The sequence below is a fragment of the Carcharodon carcharias genome, chromosome 22, assembly GCF_017639515.1.
Source record: "Carcharodon carcharias isolate sCarCar2 chromosome 22, sCarCar2.pri, whole genome shotgun sequence".
Taxonomy (NCBI): domain Eukaryota; kingdom Metazoa; phylum Chordata; class Chondrichthyes; order Lamniformes; family Lamnidae; genus Carcharodon; species Carcharodon carcharias.
The window spans coordinates 887,625-909,793 of record NC_054488.1 but is presented as its reverse complement, the minus strand read 5'-3'; the positions used below and the strand labels follow the sequence as shown (position 1 = coordinate 909,793).

General features: G+C 48.8%; 1 protein-coding gene across 1 annotated transcript in view; it reads left to right on the top strand.

Moving 5' to 3' along the window:
* LOC121293897 (mycbp associated protein) overlaps positions 1 to 11,910 on the top strand; it is a 271,885-nt gene extending 259,975 nt beyond the window's left edge. The window contains exon 19 of the mRNA XM_041217342.1: positions 11,726 to 11,910. Coding sequence (XP_041073276.1) covers positions 11,726 to 11,821 — 96 coding nt within the window. The 3' untranslated portion in view covers positions 11,822 to 11,910. The remainder of the gene's footprint in view (positions 1 to 11,725) is intronic.
* Positions 11,911 to 22,169: the final 10,259 nt, after the last annotated feature.

Sequence of the window (22,169 nt, the reverse complement as noted above, 5' to 3'; positions counted from 1 at the left end):
CTGAGGGATGATGGATCTGTCTGAGGGAGGGAGAAACTGTCTGAGGGAGAGAGAAACTGTCTGAGGGAGGGAGAAACTGTCTGAGGGAGGGAGAAACTGTTTGAGGGAGGGAGAAACTGTCTGAGGGACGGACAAACTGTCTGAGGAAGGGAGTAACTGTCTGCGGGAGGGAGAAACTGTCTGAGGGAGGGGGAAACTGTCTGAGCAATGGATAAACTGTCTGAGGGACAGAGAAACTGTCTGAGGGAAGGAGAAACTGTGTGAGGGATGGAGAAACTGAGGGAGAGAGAAACTGTCCGAGGGAGGGGGAAACTGTCTGAGGGAAAGAGAAACTGTCTGAGAGACGGAGAAACTTTCTGAGGGAGAGAGAAACTGTCTGAGGGAAAGGGAAACTGTCTGAGGGAGAGGGAAACTGTCTGAGGGAGGGAGAAGCTGTCTGAGGGAGAGAGAAACTGTCTGAGGGACGGAGAAACTGTCTGAGGGACGGACAAACTGTCTGAGGAAGGGAGAAACTCTCTGAGGGAGGGAGAAACTGTCTGAGCGACGGATAAACTGTCTGAGGGACAGAGAAACTGTCTGAGGGAGGGCAAAACTGTCTGAGGGACGGGGAAACTGTCTGAGGGAGGGAGAAACTGAGGGAGAGAGAAACTGTCCGAGGGATGGAGAAACTGTCTGAGGGAGAGAGAAACTGTCTGAGGGACGGAGAAACTGTCTGAGGGAGGGGGAAACTGTCTGAGGGAGAGAGAAACTGTCTGAGGGACAGAGAAACTGTCTGAGGGAGGGGAAACTGTCTGAGGGAGAGAGAAACTGTCTGAGGGACAGAGAAACTATCTGACAGAGAGAGAAATTGTCTGAGCGACGAAGAAACTGTCGGAGGGAGGGAGAAACTGTCTGAGGGAGAGAGAAACTGAGGGACAGAGAAACTGTCTGAGGGAGGGAGAAACTGTCTGAGGGAGGGAGAAAATGTCTGAGGGATGGAGAAACTGTCTGAGGGACAGAGAAACTGTCTGAGGGACGGAGAAACTGTCTGAGGGAGGGAGAAACTGTCTGAGGGATGGAGAAACTGAGTGAGGGAGAAACTGTCTGAGGGAGAGAGAAACTGTCTGAGGGATGGGGAAACTGTCTGAGGGAGGGAGAAACTGTCTGAGGGAGGGAGAAACTGTCTGAGGGAGGGAGAAACTGCCTGAGGGACGGAGAAACTGTCTGAGGGAGGGAGAAATTGTCTGAGGGAGAGCGAAACTGTCTGAGGGAGGGGGAAACTGTCTGAGGGACGGAGAAACTGTCTGAGGGAGGGAGAAACTGTCTGAGGTACGGAGAAACTGTCTGAGGGAGAGAGAAACTGAGGGACAGAGAAACTGTCTGAGGGACAGAGAAACTGTCTGAGGGAGGGAGAAACTGTCTGAGGGACGGAGAAACTGTCTGAGGGAGTGAGAAACTGTCTGAGGGAGGGAGAAACTGTCTGAGGGTCAGAGAAACTGTCTGAGGGACGGGGAAACTGTCTGAGGGACGGAGAAACTGTCTGAAAGACAGAGAAACTGTCTGAGAGACAGAGAAACTGTCTGAGGGACGGAGAAACTGTCTGAGGGAGGGGGATGCTGTCTGCGGGAGGGAGAAACTGTTGGAGGGAGGGAGAAACTGTCTGAGGGACGGAGAAACTGTCTGAGGGAGGGAGAAACTGTCTGAGGGAGAGAGGAACTGTCTGAGGGATGGAGAAACTGTCTGAGGGACGGAGAAACTGTCTGAGGGAGGGAGAAACTGTCTGAGGGAGGGAGAAACTGTCTGAGGGACGGAGAAACTGTCTGAGGGACGGAGAAACTGTCTGAGGGACGGAGAAACTGTCTGAGGGACGGAGAAACTGTCTGAAGGAGGGGGAAACTGTCTGCGGGAGGGAGAAACTGTCTGAGGGAGGGATAAACTGTCTGAGGGTCAGAGAAACTGTCTGAGGAACGGGGAAACTGTCTGAGGGATGGAGAAATTGTCTGAGAGACAGAGAAACTGTCTGAGGGACGGAGAAACTGTCTGAAGGAGGGGGAAACTGTCTGCGGGAGGGAGAAACTGTCTGAGGGACGGAGAAACTGTCTGAGGGAGAGAGAAACTGTCTGAGGGACGGAGAAACTGTCTGAAGGAGAGAGAAACTGTCTGAGGGACGGAGAAACTGTCTGAGGGAGGGGGAAATTGTCTGACGGACGGAGAAACTGTCTGAGGGAGAAGGAAATTGTCTGAGGGATGAAGAAACTGTCGGAGGGTGGGAGAAACTGTCTGAGGGAGAGTGAAACTGAGGGACAGAGAAACTGTCTGAGGGAGGGAGAAACTGTCTGAGGGAGGGAGAAACTGTCTGAGGGACGGAGAAACTGTCTGAGGGACTGAGAAACTGTCTGAGGGAGGGAGAAACTGAGTGAGGGAGAAACTGTCTGAGGGAGAGAGAAACTGTCTGAGGGACGGGGAAACTGTCTGAGCGACGGAGAAACTCTCTGAGGGAGAAACTGTCTGAGCGACGGAGAAACTGTCTGAGGGAGGGAGAAACTGAGTGAGCTAGAAACTGTCTGAGGGAGGGAGAAACTGTCTGAGGGAGGGAGGAACTATCTGAGGGAGGGAGAAACTGTCTGACAGAGCGAGAAACTGTCTGAGGGAGGGAGAAACTGTTTGAGGTAGGGAGAAACTGTCTGAAGGAGGGAGAAACTGTCTGAGGGACGAAGAAACTGTCTGAGGGAGGGAGAAACTGTGTGAGGGAGAAACTGTGTGAGGGACGGAGAAACTGTCTGAGGGACGGAGAAACTGTCTGAGGGAGGGAGAAACTGTCTGAGGGAGGGGGAAACTGTCTGAGGGACGGAGAAACTGTCTGAGGGAGAGAGAAACTGAGGGACAGAGAAACTGTCTGAGGGACAGGGAAACTGTCTGAGGGAGGGAGAAACTGTCTGAGGGACGGAGAAACTGTCTGAGGGAGGGAGAAACTGTCTGAGGTACGGAGAAACTGAGGGAGAGAGAAACTGAGGGACAGAGAAACTGTCTGAGGGACAGAGAAACTGTCTGAGGGAGGGAGAAACTGTCTGAGGGACGGAGAAACTGTCTGAGCGAGTGTGAAACTGTCTGAGGGAGTGACAAACTGTGTGAGGGTCAGTGAAACTGTCTGAGGGACGGGGAAACTGTCTGAGGGACGGAGAAACTGTCTGAAAGACAGAGAAACTGTCTGAGGGACGGAGAAACTGTCTGAGGGAGGGGGAAGCTGTCTGCGGGAGGGAGAAACTGTTGGAGGGAGGGAGAAACTGTCTGAGGGACGGAGAAACTGTCTGAGGGAGGGAGAAACTGTCTGAGGGAGAAAGGAACTGTCTGAGGGACGGAGAAACTGTCTGAGGGAGGGAGAAACTGTCTGAGGGAGGGAGAAACTGTCTGAGGGAGGGAGAAACTGTCTGAGGGACGGAGAAACTGTCTGAGGGCCGGAGAAACTGTCTGAGGGAATGGGAAACTGTCCGAGGGAGGGGGAAACTGTCTGAGGGACGGAGAAACTGTCTGAGGGAGAGAGAAACTGAGGGACAGAGAAACTGTCTGAGGGACAGAGAAACTGTCTGAGGGACAGAGAAACAGTCTGAGGGACGGAGAAACTGTCTGAGGGAGGGAGAAACTGTCTGAGGGAGGGAGAAACTGTCTGAGGGTCAGAGAAACTGTCTGAGGAACGGGGAAACTGTCTGAGGGATGGAGAAACTGTCTGAGAGACAGAGAAACTGTCTGAGGGACGGAGAAACTGTCTGAAGGAGGGGGAAACTGTCTGCGGGAGGGAGAAACTGTCTGAGGGACGGAGAAACTGTCTGAGGGAGAGAGAAACTGTCTGAGGGACGGAGAAACTGTCTGAAGGAGAGAGAAACTGTCTGAGGGACGGAGAAACTGTCTGAGCGAGGGGGAAATTGTCTGACGGACGGAGAAACTGTCTGAGGGAGAAAGAAATTGTCTGAGGGATGAAGAAACTGTCGGAGGGAGGGAGAAACTGTCTGAGGGAGAGTGAAACTGAGGGACAGAGAAACTGTCTGAGGGAGGGAGAAACTGTCTGAGGGAGGGAGAAACTGTCTGAGGGACGGAGAAACTGTCTGAGGGACTGAGAAACTGTCTGAGGGAGGGAGAAACTGAGTGAGGGAGAAACTGTCTGAGGGAGAGAGAAACTGTCTGAGGGACGGGGAAACTGTCTGAGCGACGGAGAAACTCTCTGAGGGAGGGAGAAACTGTCTGAGCGACGGAGAAACTGTCTGAGGGAGGGAGAAACTGAGTGAGCTAGAAACTGTCTGAGGGAGGGAGAAACTGTCTGAGGGAGGGAGAAACTGTCTGAGGGAGGGAGAAACTGTCTGAGGGAGAGAGAAACTGTCTGAGGGACGGAGAAACTGTCTGAGGGAGGGGGAAACTGTCTGAGGGATGGAGAAACTGTCTGAAGGAGGGGGAAACTGTCTGAGGGAGAGAGAAACTGTCTGAGGGTCGGAGAAACTGTCTGAGGGATGGAGAAACTGTCTGAGGGAGGGGTAAACTGTCTGAGCGAGAGAGAAACTGTCTGAGGGAGCGGGAAACTGTCTGAAGGAGGGAGAAACTGTCTGAGGGATGATGGATCTGTCTGAGGGAGGGAGAAACTGTCTGAGGGATGATGGATCTGTCTGAGGGATGGAGAATCTGTCTGAGGGATGGTGGATCTGTCTGAGAGAGGGAGAAACTGTCTGAGGGAGAGAGAAACTGTCTGAGGGAGGGAGAAACTGTCTGAGGGAGGGAGAAACTGTTTGAGGGAGGGAGAAACTGTCTGAGGGACGGACAAACTGTCTGAGGAAGGGAGTAACTGTCTGCGGGAGGGAGAAACTGTCTGAGGGAGGGAGAAACTGTCTGAGCAACGGATAAACTGTCTGAGGGACAGAGAAACTGTCTGAGGGAAGGAGAAACTGTGTGAGGGATGGAGAAACTGAGGGAGAGAGAAACTGTCTGAGGGAGGGGGAAACTGTCTGAGGGAAAGAGAAACTGTCTGAGAGACGGAGAAACTGTCTGAGGGAGAGTGAAACTGTCTGAGGGAAAGAGAAGCTGTCTGAGGGAGAGGGAAACTGTCTGAGGGAGGGAGAAACTGTCTGAGGGAGAGAGAAACTGTCTGAGGGACGGAGAAACTGTCTGAGGGACGGACAAACTGTCTGAGGAAGGGAGAAACTCTCTGAGGGAGGGAGAAACTGTCTGAGCGACGGATAAACTGTCTGAGGGACAGAGAAACTGTCTGAGGGAGGGGGAAACTGTCTGAGGGAGGGAGAAACTGTCTGAGGGACGGAAAAACTGTCTGAGGGACGGGGAAACTGTCTGAGGGAGGGAGAAACTGAGGGAGAGAGAAACTGTCCGAGGGAGGGGGAAACTGTCTAAGGGAAAGAGAAACTGTCTGAGGGATGGAGAAACTGTCTGAGGGAGAGAGAAACTGTCTGAGGGACGGAGAAACTGTCTGAGGGAGGGGGAAACTGTCTGAGGGAGAGAGAAACTGTCTGAGGGACAGAGAAACTGTCTGAGGGAGGGGAAACTGTCTGAGGGAGAGAGAAACTGTCTGAGGGACAGAGAAACTATCTGACAGAGAGAGAAATTGTCTGAGCGACGAAGAAACTGTCGGAGGGAGGGAGAAACTGTCTGAGGGAGAGAGAAACTGAGGGACAGAGAAACTGTCTGAGGGAGGGAGAAACTGTCTGAGGGAGGGAGAAAATGTCTGAGGGATGGAGAAACTGTCTGAGGGACAGAGAAACTGTCTGAGGGACGGAGAAACTGTCTGAGGGAGGGAGAAAATGTCTGAGGGAGGGAGAAACTGTCTGAGGGATGGAGAAACTGTCTGAGGGAGGGAGAAACTGAGTGAGGGAGAAACTGTCTGAGGGAGAGAGAAACTGTCTGAGGGATGGGGAAACTGTCTGAGGGAGGGAGAAACTGTCTGAGGGAGGGAGAAACTGTCTGAGGGAGGGAGAAACTGCCTGAGGGACGGAGAAACTGTCTGAGGGAGGGAGAAATTGTCTGAGGGAGAACGAAACTGTCTGAGGGAGGGAGAAACTGTCTGAGGGACGGAGAAACTGTCTGAGGGAGGGAGAAACTGTCTGAGGTACGGAGAAACTGTCTGAGGGAGAGAGAAACTGAGGGACAGAGAAACTGTCTGAGGGACAGAGAAACTGTCTGAGGGAGGGAGAAACTGTCTGAGGGACGGAGAAACTGTCTGAGGGAGTGAGAAACTGTCTGAGGGAGGGAGAAACTGTCTGAGGGTCAGAGGAACTGTCTGAGGGACGGGGAAACTGTCTGAGGGACGGAGAAACTGTCTGAAAGACAGAGAAACTGTCTGAGAGACAGAGAAACTGTCTGAGGGACGGAGAAACTGTCTGAGGGAGGGGGATGCTGTCTGCGGGAGGGAGAAACTGTTGGAGGGAGGGAGAAACTGTCTGAGGGACGGAGAAACTGTCTGAGGGAGGGAGAAACTGTCTGAGGGAGAGAGGAACTGTCTGAGGGATGGAGAAACTGTCTGAGGGACGGAGAAACTGTCTGAGGGAGGGAGAAACTGTCTGAGGGAGGGAGAAACTGTCTGAGGGACGGAGAAACTGTCTGAGGGACGGAGAAACTGTCTGAGGGACGGAGAAACTGTCTGAAGGAGGGGGAAACTGTCTGCGGGAGGGAGAAACTGTCTGAGGGACGGAGAAACTGTCTGAGGGACGGAGAAACTGTCTGAGGGAGGGAGAAATTGTCTGAGGGAGAACGAAACTGTCTGAGGGAGGGAGAAACTGTCTGAGGGACGGAGAAACTGTCTGAGGGAGGGAGAAACTGTCTGAGGTACGGAGAAACTGTCTGAGGGAGAGAGAAACTGAGGGACAGAGAAACTGTCTGAGGGACAGAGAAACTGTCTGAGGGAGGGAGAAACTGTCTGAGGGACGGAGAAACTGTCTGAGGGAGTGAGAAACTGTCTGAGGGAGGGAGAAACTGTCTGAGGGTCAGAGAAACTGTCTGAGGGACGGGGAAACTGTCTGAGGGACGGAGAAACTGTCTGAAAGACAGAGAAACTGTCTGAGAGACAGAGAAACTGTCTGAGGGACGGAGAAACTGTCTGAGGGAGGGGGATGCTGTCTGCGGGAGGGAGAAACTGTTGGAGGGAGGGAGAAACTGTCTGAGGGACGGAGAAACTGTCTGAGGGAGGGAGAAACTGTCTGAGGGAGAGAGGAACTGTCTGAGGGATGGAGAAACTGTCTGAGGGACGGAGAAACTGTCTGAGGGAGGGAGAAACTGTCTGAGGGAGGGAGAAACTGTCTGAGGGACGGAGAAACTGTCTGAGGGACGGAGAAACTGTCTGAGGGACGGAGAAACTGTCTGAAGGAGGGGGAAACTGTCTGCGGGAGGGAGAAACTGTCTGAGGGACGGAGAAACTGTCTGAGGGAGAGAGAAACTGTCTGAGGGACGGAGAAACTGTCTGAAGGAGAGAGAAACTGTCTGAGGGATGAAGAAACTGTCGGAGGGAGGGAGAAACTGTCTGAGGGAGAGTGAAACTGAGGGACAGAGAAACTGTCTGAGGGAGGGAGAAACTGTCTGAGGGAGGGAGAAACTGTCTGAGGGACGGAGAAACTGTCTGAGGGACTGAGAAACTGTCTGAGGGAGGGAGAAACTGAGTGAGGGAGAAACTGTCTGAGGGAGAGAGAAACTGTCTGAGGGACGGGGAAACTGTCTGAGCGACGGAGAAACTCTCTGAGGGAGGGAGAAACTGTCTGAGCGACGGAGAAACTGTCTGAGGGAGGGAGAAACTGAGTGAGCTAGAAACTGTCTGAGGGAGAGAGAAACTGTCTGAGGGAGGGAGAAACTGTCTGAGGGAGGGAGAAACTGTGTGAGGGAGAAACTGTGTGAGGGACGGAGAAACTGTCTGAGGGACGGAGAAACTGTCTGAGGGAGGGAGAAACTGTCTGAGGGAGGGGGAAACTGTCTGAGGGACGGAGAAACTGTCTGAGGGAGGGAGAAACTGTCTGAGGGAGGGAGAAACTGTCTGAGGGTCAGAGAAACTGTCTGAGGGACGGGGAAACTGTCTGAGGGATGGAGAAACTGTCTGAGAGACAGAGAAACTGTCTGAGGGACGGAGAAACTGTCTGAGGGAGGGGGAAACTGTCTGCGGGAGGGAGAAACTGTTGGAGGGAGGGAGAAACTGTCTGAGGGACGGAGAAACTGTCTGAGGGAGGGAGAAACTGTCTGAGGGAGAGAGGAACTGTCTGAGGGATGGAGAAACTGTCTGAGGGACGGAGAAACTGTCTGAGGGAGGGAGAAACTGTCTGAGGGAGGGAGAAACTGTCTGAGGGACGGAGAAACTGTCTGAGGGACGGAGAAACTGTCTGAGGGACGGAGAAACTGTCTGAAGGAGGGGGAAACTGTCTGCGGGAGGGAGAAACTGTCTGAGGGACGGAGAAACTGTCTGAGGGAGAGAGAAACTGTCTGAGGGACGGAGAAACTGTCTGAAGGAGAGAGAAACTGTCTGAGGGATGAAGAAACTGTCGGAGGGAGGGAGAAACTGTCTGAGGGAGAGTGAAACTGAGGGACAGAGAAACTGTCTGAGGGAGGGAGAAACTGTCTGAGGGAGGGAGAAACTGTCTGAGGGACGGAGAAACTGTCTGAGGGACTGAGAAACTGTCTGAGGGAGGGAGAAACTGAGTGAGGGAGAAACTGTCTGAGGGAGAGAGAAACTGTCTGAGGGACGGGGAAACTGTCTGAGCGACGGAGAAACTCTCTGAGGGAGGGAGAAACTGTCTGAGCGACGGAGAAACTGTCTGAGGGAGGGAGAAACTGAGTGAGCTAGAAACTGTCTGAGGGAGAGAGAAACTGTCTGAGGGAGGGAGAAACTGTCTGAGGGAGGGAGAAACTGTGTGAGGGAGAAACTGTGTGAGGGACGGAGAAACTGTCTGAGGGACGGAGAAACTGTCTGAGGGAGGGAGAAACTGTCTGAGGGAGGGGGAAACTGTCTGAGGGACGGAGAAACTGTCTGAGGGAGAGAGAAACTGAGGGACAGAGAAACTGTCTGAGGGACAGAGAAACTGTCTGAGGGAGGGAGAAACTGTCTGAGGGAGGGAGAAACTGTCTGAGGGTCAGAGAAACTGTCTGAGGGACGGGGAAACTGTCTGAGGGATGGAGAAACTGTCTGAGAGACAGAGAAACTGTCTGAGGGACGGAGAAACTGTCTGAGGGAGGGGGAAACTGTCTGAGGGTGGGAGAAACTGTCTGAGGGACAGAGAAACTGTCTGAGGGGAGAGAAACTGTCTGAGGGATGGGGAAACTGTCTGAGGGACGGGGAAACTGTCTGAGGGAGGGAGAAACTGTCTGAGGGACGGAGAAACTGAGGGAGAGAGAAACTGTCTGAGGGAGGGAGAAGCTGTCTGAGGGACGGAGAAACTGTCTGAGTGAGTGAGAAACTGTCTGAGGGAGGGAGAAACTGTCTGAGGGTCAGAGAAACTGTCTGAGTGACGGGGAAACTGTCTGAGGGACAGAGAAACTGTCTGAAAGACAGAGAAACTGTCTGAGAGACAGAGAAACTGTCTGAGGGACGGAGAAACTGTCTGAGGGAGGGGGAAGCTGTCTGCGGGAGGGAGAAACTGTTGGAGGGAGGGAGAAACTGTCTGAGGGACGGAGAAACTGTCTGAGGGAGGGAGAAACTGTCTGAGGGAGAGAGGAACTGTCTGAGGGAGGGAGAAACTGTCTGAGGGACGGAGAAACTGTCTGAGGGAGGGAGAAACTGTCTGAGGGAGGGAGAAACTGTCTGAGGGACGGAGAAACTGTCTGAGGGAGAGAGAAACTGTCTGAGGGAGGGAGAAGCTGTCTGAGGGACGGAGAAACTGTTTGAGGGAGGGAGAAACTCTCTGAGGGACGAGGAAACTGTCTGAGGGACGGGGAAACTGTCTGAGGGAGAGAGTAACTGTCTGAGGGATTGTGCAGCTGTCTGATGGGGAATGGTCTGATGTTCAGGGTCTGTTGAGAATGCGAATAAGAGTGGAAGGGCTGAGGAAAGTGAGGAGTAGGGAGTTTGAAGGGAGCCTGAAGGAGTACGTTCAGAGATGGGGAAGGATATGAGGGCTGAATGGAACGAGGTCTAATGGCTGTGGTAGAATGAGAGCAGTGGATTAGAGAAAAGGGGGATTTAAAGCCTGGAATGGTTTCTAACGCCTCATTTTATCAGGAGCACAGGTATCAGAGGTTGGAAATTCAGCAGCTGATATAAGGAAATATCTCCTTCTGAACTCCTAATGTGTTTTATCATGTTGGATGCTTTCTAAGGAAATTAATCCAGTAAATAATTCCATGCTTCAGACATCGGACCTTGTGCCAATGGGAAAGCGAGATTACCTAACATGTGAAAGTTGAGTTATTCATTCCTACCTGTACAGGTGTTGGCTCTGCTTGTACTGAGTACACTGTAGAGAGCATCCTGGACAGCACCACCCTCATCCATACTTTTGTTACCTCTAAACTTGACTATTCCATTGCCTCCCAGCTAGTCTCCAATTTTTACACTCCAAAACTCTACTGCTCATGTCCTCATTCACACCATGACTTGTTTACCCATCACCCCTGTGCTCATTGACTTACATTGGTTCCTGGTTAAGCAATGCCTCAATTTTAAAATTCTCTTCCTTGTTTTTAAATCCCTCCAAGGTCTCACCTCTCCCCATCTCTGTAATCTTCTCGAAACCCACAACTCTCTGAGATATCAGTGCTGCTCTAATTCTGGCCTCCTTAGCATCCCCAATTTAAGTCATTCCACCATTGGTGACTATGCTCAAGGGCCCTAATCTCTGGAATTTCTGCCCTAAACATCTCCACCTCTCTACATCTCTTTCTTTCTTCCGGTACTTCTTAAAACCCACTTCTTTGACCAAGCTTTTATTGGTCTGTTTTAACGGCTGAATATCTGGCTCATACCAAATTTTGTTTGATAATGGTCATGTGAAGCTCCGTGAAATATTTAATAGATTAAGTTGCTTTATAAATAAAAGTTGTTGTTGGAACAGCAAGGCCCTAAAGAAAGGAAGACAAAAATAGCCAGCTAACCTGTTTTTAGTGATGTTTTAAATATAGTTCTTCTAAAAGTGCTGTGATATCCTTTACACCACCTCAGGTAGCAGTATAGAATTCCATAGGTTCATAACCTTTTGAATGTGGAAGTCCTAAATGGCTGACCTCTTATTCTAAGACTAACTCCCCAGCCAGGAGAAAGAGCCTCCCAGCATCTACCCTATCAAATCCCTTAATAATTCCATGTTTCAATGAGATCACCTCTCATTTGTCAAAACTTCAAGGAATACAGGCCTCGTCTACTCAATCTCCCCTCCTAGGACAATCTCCCCATCCCAGGAAATATCTAATGAACTTCAATTATATTCCCTCTATAAGGCAAGTATGTCCTCCTTCAGGTAAGGAGACCAAAACTGTTCACAATACTCTGGTGTGATCTCAGCAAGGTATTAGTGGTAGGGAGAATGCTTGGATCTGTTATTAGAGACACAATAAAAGGGCACTTAGAAAATGATATGATTGGACAGAGTCAAGACAAATTTATAAAAGGGAAATCATATATGACAAAATGGATAAACTAGGCATTGATGTTCTCCTATCTGTGGGAGCTGGCTGCTATAACTCACTGCCCATGTTGACCCACCGCTCACTGCTGGCTGATGACTCAGCCTCTCACTGAGATGATTGTCACTCAATGTTCATGCAACCTTTGCTTCTCCCCCTACAGGTCTATGGACTGATAGAATCCATGATGAATGAAGTTTCTTATCTCTTTGAGGAGCTGAAGGGACAGGACACTGAGCCTCTGGATAAATGTGTTTGAGTGTGAATGTAGCTGTAGCATGGAGTTGACTTCGTTATTATGTTAGATTTCAATATATTTGTGGAGGTTATATTAAATTATTTTAAAAGGCACTTTTGACCCCAATTTTCTCTTTTATGAGGCCACTGACACTTGCTAATACCCAAAGACACTGCTAACCACCACATCCTAAGCACCTCATTCAAATGATCATTCCTTATTTTGCAATATTTTGTGTTTGTACATTAGATATTTTATTGAGTTCATTTGTTACCTGCTCCTCCTATTTGTGGGCCTCGTGTTCCTTACAATCTAGAGTGTGCCCCTTTGTCATCTATCTCAGTAAACAATATCAAGGCATAGAGACTTTAACATACAATCCAGTAGCAGAATAAGGGTTCTATCATACCACCATGCAAATCTTCAAAAGTCAGACTGAACATATACTCACTTAGAACAAAACTTAGGCTCAAATACGACAGATATTTTTATTGAAATACAACAGAAAACTCAACAACATGCAGCCTGGCTCTACTTTCCATGCTAACAAATCCAAAGCTATAACAGAAAACCTGAGAGACCTTCTCTCGTTGTCCATACAGCTCCTTCCTCAGTTATTGTTGCTCTTTTCGGCTCTTCCTTGCACTACTTTAAACGCCTCTGCAGGGGTCAATCGCCTTCCCTCCCAATGATTTTACCACTGCCACTCTGCCCTGCATACTTACTGAAGCTCTTCTTTGGAAAATTGAATGGGTTAGCATGGAGGTCACATGGGAAGGCTGACATTATGCAGCAGGTGAACCCATCCCTTCAGGTGATAGAACTGGTGATCCTGCCGAGCTATACAAGACTGTCCACAGAATGGCAGAGCAGCACAAAGAGCTTCAAATTCAAACTAGTAAAAAGTAGATTTAGCACTGTTTCAATATGTTTTTATGAATCTGTCATTCAGATGAGAATTAAGCTGAATCCTGTTTGCCCTCAGGTGAATGTAAAAGATCCCATGGCACTGTTACAAACAGGAAGAGCTTAGTTCATTCCAATGCTTTGCCATGCCTTATGGCTCCTGCTCCAAGGGGATCTGCTTCATGGTATGCCACACTTGCCCGTCTTGTGCCATCCACACATCCACTGTAGCTCGACTGTGACACTCGCCATCCAACTACACCCAGGCTGCACCCTCTTTCTGCTGCCCTCCAATCATTCCAATGTCTAGACTAAAATTTATCCCTCAGCTAGCATCACTTAATCTTTCCGCAGTAAGGCCATTCTGGATGGATGAACTAAGGTGGCTATCCTCAACCCTAGGCCGGAATTTTCCAGCCCCTCACACCAGTGTGATCTTCCAATCCCGCCAATGTGAACGGAGATTTCAATGGCTCACCAGCCCAGCAACATGGGAGCCCATTATGGTGGGAGGGCTGGAAAATTCCGACCCTAATATAAAAATGTTCTAAAGGGACCACTACAAATTGGGAGGAATGGCAAGAGACCACAGGTAACATCACCTACCACCACCCACTGACCATACCCTGCTTCTGTTACCGCTGGGACCACTGCTGGGCACCACTTCAGTGGCAGGTACATAGCAATTACAGTGAAGAGAAAGGGGACCCAAGTCCCCAGTCCATTTCCTTCCTGTGCTCCCCTCTTATTGCTACTCATGGACCAGCAGGAAGCCCCCAAATCTTGATGAGCCCATCGATTGAAGATGAGTACAATCATTAGGGCCTTTCGACCACTAAAGCCTGAAGTCCCATCCTCCTCCAGTGCTCCAGTGCTTCTGGAATACTCTCTGGATTATCCCCTGAGTCACCACTGAGCTCCCTAATCACCAGGCCAGGTGGATGGTCTCTGTCCTCCAATACTTCCCCCATTAGTCACCAACATGGCTATTATCACAAGGCAATATCTTACTACACCAATTAAAAAGTCTCTTCATTACCCAGTTGACTGTCAGCCAAACATTCTCTTCTTTCCCAACTCAAGCACTTTGATAACAAATAAACAAAGGTGTTAGAAACCCATCAGCCATAGATAAAAGCAAAAAACTACGGATGCTAGAAATCCAAAATAGAAACAAAAATACCTGAAAAGACTCAGCGGGTCTGACAGCATCTGCAAAAGCAAAAAACTGCGGATGCTGGAAATCCAAAATAGAAACAAAAATACCTGAAAAGACTCAGCAGGTCTGACAGCGTCTGCGGAGAGGAACACAGTTAACGTTTCGAGTCCGTATGACTCTTCAACAGAACTAAGTAAAAACAGAAAAGAGGTGAAATATAAGCTGGTTTAAGGGGGGTGGGACAGGGACAGCTGGATAGAGGGCCATTGATAGGTGGAGGTATCTAAAAGATGTTACAGACAAAAGGACAAAGAGGTGTTGAAGGTGGTGATATTATCTAAGGAATGTGCTAATTAAGGGTAGAAAGCAGGGCAAGCAAGGTACAGATAGCCCTAGTGGGGGTGGGGTGGGGTAAAGGAATTGAAAAAGGCTAAAATTTAAAGATAAAAAAATGGATGGAAATACATTTAAAAATAATGGAATTAGGTGGGAAAAGAAAAATCTATATAAATTATTGGGGGAAAAAAGGAGAGGGATTGGAAAGTGGGTGGGGATGGAGGAGAGAGTTCATGATCTAAAGTTGTTGAACTCAATATTCAGTCCGGAAGGCTGTAAAGTGCCTGGTCGGAAGGTGAGGTGCTGTTCCTCCAGTTTGCGTTGAGCTTCACTGGAACAATGCAGCAAGCCAAGGACGGACATGTGGGCATGAGAGCAGGGTGGAGTGTTGAAATGGCAAGCGACAGGGAGGTCTGGGTCATGCTTGCGGACAGACTGAAGGTGTTCTGCAAAGCGGTCACCCAGTCTGCGTTTGGTCTCTCCAATGTAGAGGAGACCGCATTGGGAGCAACGAATGCAGTAGATTAAAGTGAGGGAAGTGCAAGGAGTGTTTGGGCCCTTGGACGGTGAGGAGAGGGGAAGTAAAGGTTGCACGGGAAGGTGCCATGGGAGGGAGTTGAGGTGCTGGGGGTGATGGAGGAGTGGACCAGGGTGTCCCGGAGGGAACGATTCCTGCGGAATGCCACGGGGGCGGGGGGGGGTGCGGTGAAGGGAAGATGTGTTTGGTGGTGGCATCATGCTGGAGTTGGCAGAAATGGCGGAGGATGATCCTTTGAATGCAGAGGCTGGTGGGGTGATAAGTGAGGACAAGGGAGACCCTGTCATGTTTCTGGGAGGGAGAGGAAGGTGTGAGGGCGGATGCGCGGGAGATGGGCCGGACACGGTTGAGGGCCCTGTCAACCACCGTGGGTGGAAAATCTCGGTTAAGGAAGAAGGAGGACATGTCAGAGGAACTGTTTTTAAAGGTAGCATCATCAGAACAGATGCGACGGAGGCGAAGGAACTGAGAGAATGGGATGGAGTCCTTGCAGGAAGCAGGGTGTGAGGAGCTGTAGTCAAGGTAGCTGTGGGAGTCGGTAGGCTTGTAATGAATGTTGATGGGCAGTCTAACACCAGAAATGGCGACAGAGGTCAAGGAAGGGAAGGGAAGTGTCAGAGATGGACCATGTGAAAATGATAGAGGGGTGGAAATTGGAAGCAAAATTATTAATTTTTGCAGGTCCAGACTAGAGCATGAAGCAGCACCGAATCAATCATCGATGTACTGGAGAAAGAGTTGTGGGAGGGGGCCGGAGTAGGACTGGAACAAGGAATGTTCCACATACCCCATAAAGAGACAGGCATAGCTGGGGCCCCTGCGGGTACCCATAGCCACACCTTTTATTTGGAGGAAATGAGAGGAGTTAAAGGAGAAATTGTTCAGTGTGAGAACAAGTTTAGCCAGACGGAGGAGAGTAGTGGTGGATGGGGATTGTTCGGGCCTCTGTTCGAGGAAGAAGCAGAGAGCCCTCAGACCATCCTGGTGGGGGATGGAGAATGGTCATAGATAAAGGCCAACTATCTAGGTTACTGGGCCTTTGTCAGATTGGATGTCCAGCTGCAATAGAGGTGGGAAAGGAAATCAAGTCTGAATTATCAGAAGAAATTTAACCAGGAATGTTGATGCTTAAGTAAGATCTTGGCCTCAACTAACATGCAGGCATTTTCAAAACGATTGTGACCAGGAGCAGGAATTCTCTTGCCAGCCCAAGGGCACAGAATCCACACTTTGAGTTTTGCTGCCACCTGGTGATAGTTTAAAGTGTTGCTTCTTGATGCAAATCCACAGAGAGGAACTCTGAAGTCTCAGTGCACAAACAATATCTAATTTCCAAAACAAAGTTCAATGTCCAGTAACTGCCTACAATCAAATTGAAACTATTTCTTACACTAACCAGAAGTTTCCACCCAGCTGAATCTGGATTGGGTGGAATCAAATACAGGTAGTGTAAAAAAAAATGGATTTTTAAAATTCTTTCTTGGGGCCTGGGCAATACTGACTGGACCAGCATTTGTTGCTTATCCCCAATTGCCCTTGAGAAGATGGTGGTGAGCCGCTTTCTTATACCACTGCAGCGATATATGATACCACCTTGCTAGGCCATTTCAGAGGGCAGTTAAGAGTCAACCACATTGTTGTGGGTCTGGAGTCACACATAGGCCAGACCAGCTAAGGATGACATTAGTGAACATGATGAGCTTTTACAACATTCAAGTGATAGTTTCACACTCACCATTACTGACACTAATTTTCAATTGCAGATTTTTATTAATTAATTGTATTTAAATTCCACCAGCTATCATTGTGGGATTTGAATATCTGGCCTCAGAGCATGTTTTCCTGAAAACGTTCAATATGCCACAATAATTTTTGGCAGTAATCGGCTTTCGCTGACAGGTGTAAGGACAGTCTGAGTAACTACAGGCTGCTCAGTTTAACATCAGTGGTGGGTAAGTTTTTCGAAACAATAATCGGGGTAAAACATTAACAGACACTAGGAATGTTTTGAGTTAATTAGGGATAGTCAGCACAGTTCTAAAAGGTAAATCGTGTTTGACTAATCTCATTGAATTTTGAGATGAAGTGACAGCGTAGGTTGATGATGGGAATGTAATAGATATTGGCCGGGATTTTCCAGGCCTGTTGTGGTGGGACCCACTGCTGGAGATTCAGTGGCCCAGCCGATGGTCCATTGACTTTCAGCAGGATCCTGGCAGCAGGAGGGGGCAGAAAATCCCGCCCTCTGTCTATGTGCATTTTCAGAAACGTTTTGAAAAAGCACCACATAAAAGGCCGGTTAACAAAATTGAGGCTTATCCAATAGGAGGGTCAGTGTTGCTCGGTTAAGAAAAGTTGACCTAAGGACAGTAAACAGCAAGTCATGGTGAATGGTTGTTTTTTTAGACAGAGGGTGATAGACACTGCTGTTCCCCAAGGGTCAGTGCTAGGACAGCTGCTTTTGACTTGGATATTGGAATACAGAATAAAATTTCAAAACTTGCTGATCATACCAAATTTAGAGGTGTGGAAAATACAGGATGATAATGACACCAATCAACTGACACAGGACATAGGCTGGCAGAATGGGCAAATAAGTAGTAGATGGATTTTTTTATATTTGGTTGCGGGACATGAGTGTCGCTGGCTGGGCCAGCATTTATTGCCCGTCGCTAATTGCCCTTGAGAAGGTGGTGGTGAGCTACCTTCTTGAATCACTGCAGTCCATGTGGTGTAGCTACATCCTGGAGGGAGCTCCAGGATTTTGACTCAGCGACAGTGAAGGAACGGCGATATATTTCCAAATCAGGATGGTGAGTGACTTGGAGGGGAATTTCCAGGTGGTGGTGTTCACATCTATCTGCTGCCCTTGTCCTTCAAGATGGTAGAGGCCACAGGTTTGGAAGGTGCTATTGAAGGAAGGTAAGTTGGGAGGGAGTGGGGGGAACTTCCCTTATGGGTTAATTGGGCTCATTGAAGGCAACAAAAGGTCAGCCCCACCATTAATCCTCCCCCTGACCTCTGCCCTCACACCCATCACCCCCCCACCCCCACCCCCTGCCCAATCCACCTCGCAGACACCCTGACCCTTGGCTCCTCCATGTGGTGGGACTGTCTATAGTGGCTACTGCTCCACCTAGTGCTAGTGGGACTACAATTGGATTGACCAGCAGCTCTCTAAGGCAGACTTCCTCCCTGGATAGGGTCAGGAGTCTTGCTGCTGCTCCCACCATTAACTTGCTGTGGGGCAGCCATTGGAATCTTGGTTGGACTCCCCCGGTTTTTAGCCGGGGGGTTGGAACTGCAGCAACCTGTCAAATGCAGTCCCACGAGACTAAGGCTGTTTGAACTGAGTATGCTGCAGTCTTATTAAACTGCACCCCACACATCACTCAGCACAGGCCTTGTCTGTCACAGGCAGGATCTAATGGAATAGGGACAACCTGCTGTTTCCAAAGGATAAGTTAATAGACCCTGGGTCAAGTCCTCAGTTCAAAGCATATGCTTCTAGTTACAGAATACCGGGCAATGCTTAAACATGGCTTTTCTTTGTATGTATACTTATAGCTGCCCTGTATACATTTGTTGGTCAACAGTTGAATTCAGTTTGCTCACTTAAGTAACACTCCCAGGACAGGTACAGCACGGGATTAGATACAGAGTAAAGCTCCCTCTACACTGTCCCCATCAAACACTCCCAGGACAGGTACAGCACGGGGTTAGATAGAGTGTAAAGCTCCCTCTACACTGTCCCCATCAAACGCTCCCAGGACAGGTACAGCACGGCGTTAGATACAGAGTAAAGCTCCCTCTACACTGTCCCCATCAAACACTCCCAGGACAGGTACAGCACGGGGTTAGATACAGAGTAAAGCTCCCTCTCCAATGTCCCCATCAAACACTCCCAGGACAGGTACAGCATGGGGTTAGATACAGAATAAAGCTCTCTCTACACTGTCCCCATGAAACACTCCCAGGACAGGTACAGCACGGGGTTAGATACAGAGTAAAGCTCCCTCTACACTGTCCCCATCAAACACTCCCAGGACAGGTACAGCACGGGGTTAGATACAGAGTAAAGCTCCCTCTACACTGTCCCCATCAAACACTCCCAGGACAGGTACAGCACGGGGTTAGATACAGAGTAAAGCTCCCTCTGCACTGTCCCCATCAAACACTCCCAGGACAGGTACAGCACAGGGTTAGATACAGAGTAAATTCCCTCTACACTGTCCCCATCAAACACTCCCAGGACAGGTACATTTTCTTTCATGATTTTTTCTGTTTTCTCTCCAGTTATATAGTGTATAAATTCCAGTGCCAAACCAAACTGGAGTATTTATAACTGTCACTTTTATGTTTTAATCTCAGTGCCTAGTCATGGTTGCGGTGAGGGTTATTTTCCTCTTCACTATCTTTGGCTCTAGTCAACATCAGCTCAGCTCCCAGATGATGATGTGACAGAATAGATTCCCATCAGCAGGGACTGTCCCCTTGTCCCTCTGTCTCCTCAGCTGCTGCCTATATTCTCCCAATAGGCAGTACATTCTATGTACTGGTAAATCTGTGGACTATTCTTTACTCACTATTTGATCATTTATATAATTTCTTTAGTCGCCACAGGATCCCTTTCTGCAGGACATTATTTATTAATAACATTTTGACGTGGCTATAAATTTATCATGAGTGTTATTTGGATCAGAGTCTAGTCACAATTCTGGATGAAGGTTTGCTTTTAATCTGATGGAAGATTTGACTATTTCTATTCCTTTCCCTCCCCAGTTCTCTCCTCTCCTCTCCTGAAAACTTTGGCCAGGAATTTCTGCTGCTCCTTGGGAGAGTTTTGGGAACAGCTCATTGGAGATCCTTGGCTGCTGACTCTCACTGGGCTTTGGCTTATTGACTCTGGGCACTTTCTGGTGCTTCTCCCAACAACCCATTATTCACCATTGGTCTGGTGAGTGAGTGTTGACGTGTTATTGGACGGTGTGGGGAAGAGGGTCCATGACCTCACCCAATCCATCACAACGTCCAGTTTGATAGCGATTCGAGTCACTTCAAGCAATAGCAAGAAATGGCTAAGGCACTGGATACTGTATAGGATATTGGCTTTGACAATATTCCAGCAATAGTATTGAAGCCTTGTGCTCCAGAACTGCCTGCTTCCTTAGCCAAGCTGTTTCAGTACAGCTACAACTTGGGTATCTACCCAACAATGTGGAGAATTGCCCAGCTATGTCCTATCCTCAAAAGTCAGGACAAATCCAACCCGAACCAATATTATCACCCCATCAGTCTACTCATCAGCAAATGAATGGAAGGGATTGTCAACAGTGCTATCGAGGAGCACTTAAACAGCAATAACCTGCTCACTTACGTCTCAGGTTGGGTTCCATGAGAGTCACTCAGCTCTTGATTTCATTATAGCCTTGACCCAAACATGGATAAGAGAGCTGAACTCAAGAGGTGAGGTGAGAGTGACTGCCTTTGACATCAAGGCAGCATTTGACCAAGTGTGGCAACAAGGAGCCCTAGCAAAACTGTAGTCAATGAGAATTTGGGGAAAACTCTCCACTGGTTGGAGTCATACCTAGCACAAAGGAAGATGGTTGTGGTTGTTGAGAGGCCAATTATCTCAGTTCCAGGACATCACTGCAAGAGCTCCTCAGGATAGTGTCCTAGACCCAACCATCTTCAGCTGCTTCATCAGTGACCTTCCACCATCGTAGGGTCAGAAGTGGGGAAGTTCATTGATGACCACACAGTGTTCCATCCCATTCATTGCTACTAGATAGTGATGCAGTCTCTGCTCACATATAGTAGGAGCTGAGCAACACTCAGGCTTGGGCTAATAAGGAGCAAGTAACAAGTGCCAGGCAATGACCACCTCTAAGAGTTAAAGCTCTGGTTAGGCCAGAATAAGAGCACTCCGTCCAGTTCTGGTCACCACACTTTAAGATGGATGTGAGGATCCTAGAGAGGTTGTGGAGGAGATTTACCAGAATGGTTCCAGGAATGGGGTGGGGGGGTGTTTATTAACAAGGCTAGTTTGGAAAAGCTGGGGTTGTTCTCCTTGGAGCAAAGGAGATTGAGGGGAGATTTGATAGAGGTAAACATAAGGTAGACAAAGAAAAGCTGTTCCCATTACAACAAATTCTATTTCTAAAGAACCTTTAATGTAATAAAATGCCCCAAGGAGCTTCATAGGAGCATTATAAAACAAAGTATGACACCGAGCCACATAAGGAGATATTAGACCAGATGACCAGAGGCTCGGTCAAAGAGGTGGGTTTTAAGGAGCATCTTAAAGTAGGGAAGCGAGTTAGAAAGTGAAGGGGTTTAGGGAGGATATTCAAGAGCTCAGGGCCCAGGCAGCTGAAGGCATGGACTCCAATGATGGAGCAATTATAATTGGAATTGCAGCAGAGGCTAGAATTAGATGTGTTTGAAAATTATTGGGCTGGAAGAGATTACAGAGATAGGGAGGGGCGAGGCCATGGAGTGATTTGAAAATAAGGATGAGAATTTTAAAATCAAGGTGTTATTTGACCGGGAGCCATATATAGGTCAGCAAACACAGGGGGGATCAGGGAACAGGACTTGCCTCGAGCTAAGACACATGCAACAGAGTTTTGGATGACCTCAAGTTTACTGAGGGTAAAATGTGTGAGACCATCCAAGAGTGTATTAGAATAGTCGAGTCTGGAGGCAATGAATGCATGAGGGTTTCATTCCCACTAAACTGCTGATCACCCACCTTCCCCTTCTGGGCCCCATGTTAGCTAGTATTGTAAATGTTATTTTTCTCTTCAGGTGTTGCCCTTCTCTCCTTTAAATCTGCTATCATCATCCCTCTCAGAAAACCAATCTTTCATCCCACTGTGTTGCAAATTACCATCCCATCTCCAACTTTCCTTTCCTCTCCAAACTCCTTGAATATGTTGTCACCTCCCAAATCCATTCCCATCTCTGCCAGAGCACCATGTTTCAATCCCTCCAATCAGGTTCAGCCCCTGACACAGTATCTAGACAGCTCAATTAACTGAGACATGGGTGAAGCTGGGCGATGTTATGGAGGTGAAAATAGGCAGTCTTTGTGATGACATGAATATGAGGTCAGAAGCTCACCTCAGGATCAAGTGTGAACAGACTGGCTTAATCTCAGACTGTTTAGAGAGAGTGATGGAGTCAGTAGCTAGGGAGAGAAGTTTGGTGCGGGAACAGAAAACAATGACATCTATCTTCCCACTATTTAACTGGAGGAAATTCCTGCCCATCCAGTACTGGATATCAGATAAGCAGTTTGATAACTTAGCAACAATGGAGGAGTCGAGGGTGGTAGTGGTGAGGCAGAGCTGTGTGTCATCGGTGTACATGTGAAAACTAACACTGTGTATTTGGATGATGTCACCCAGAGGTGTGGCTGTGCA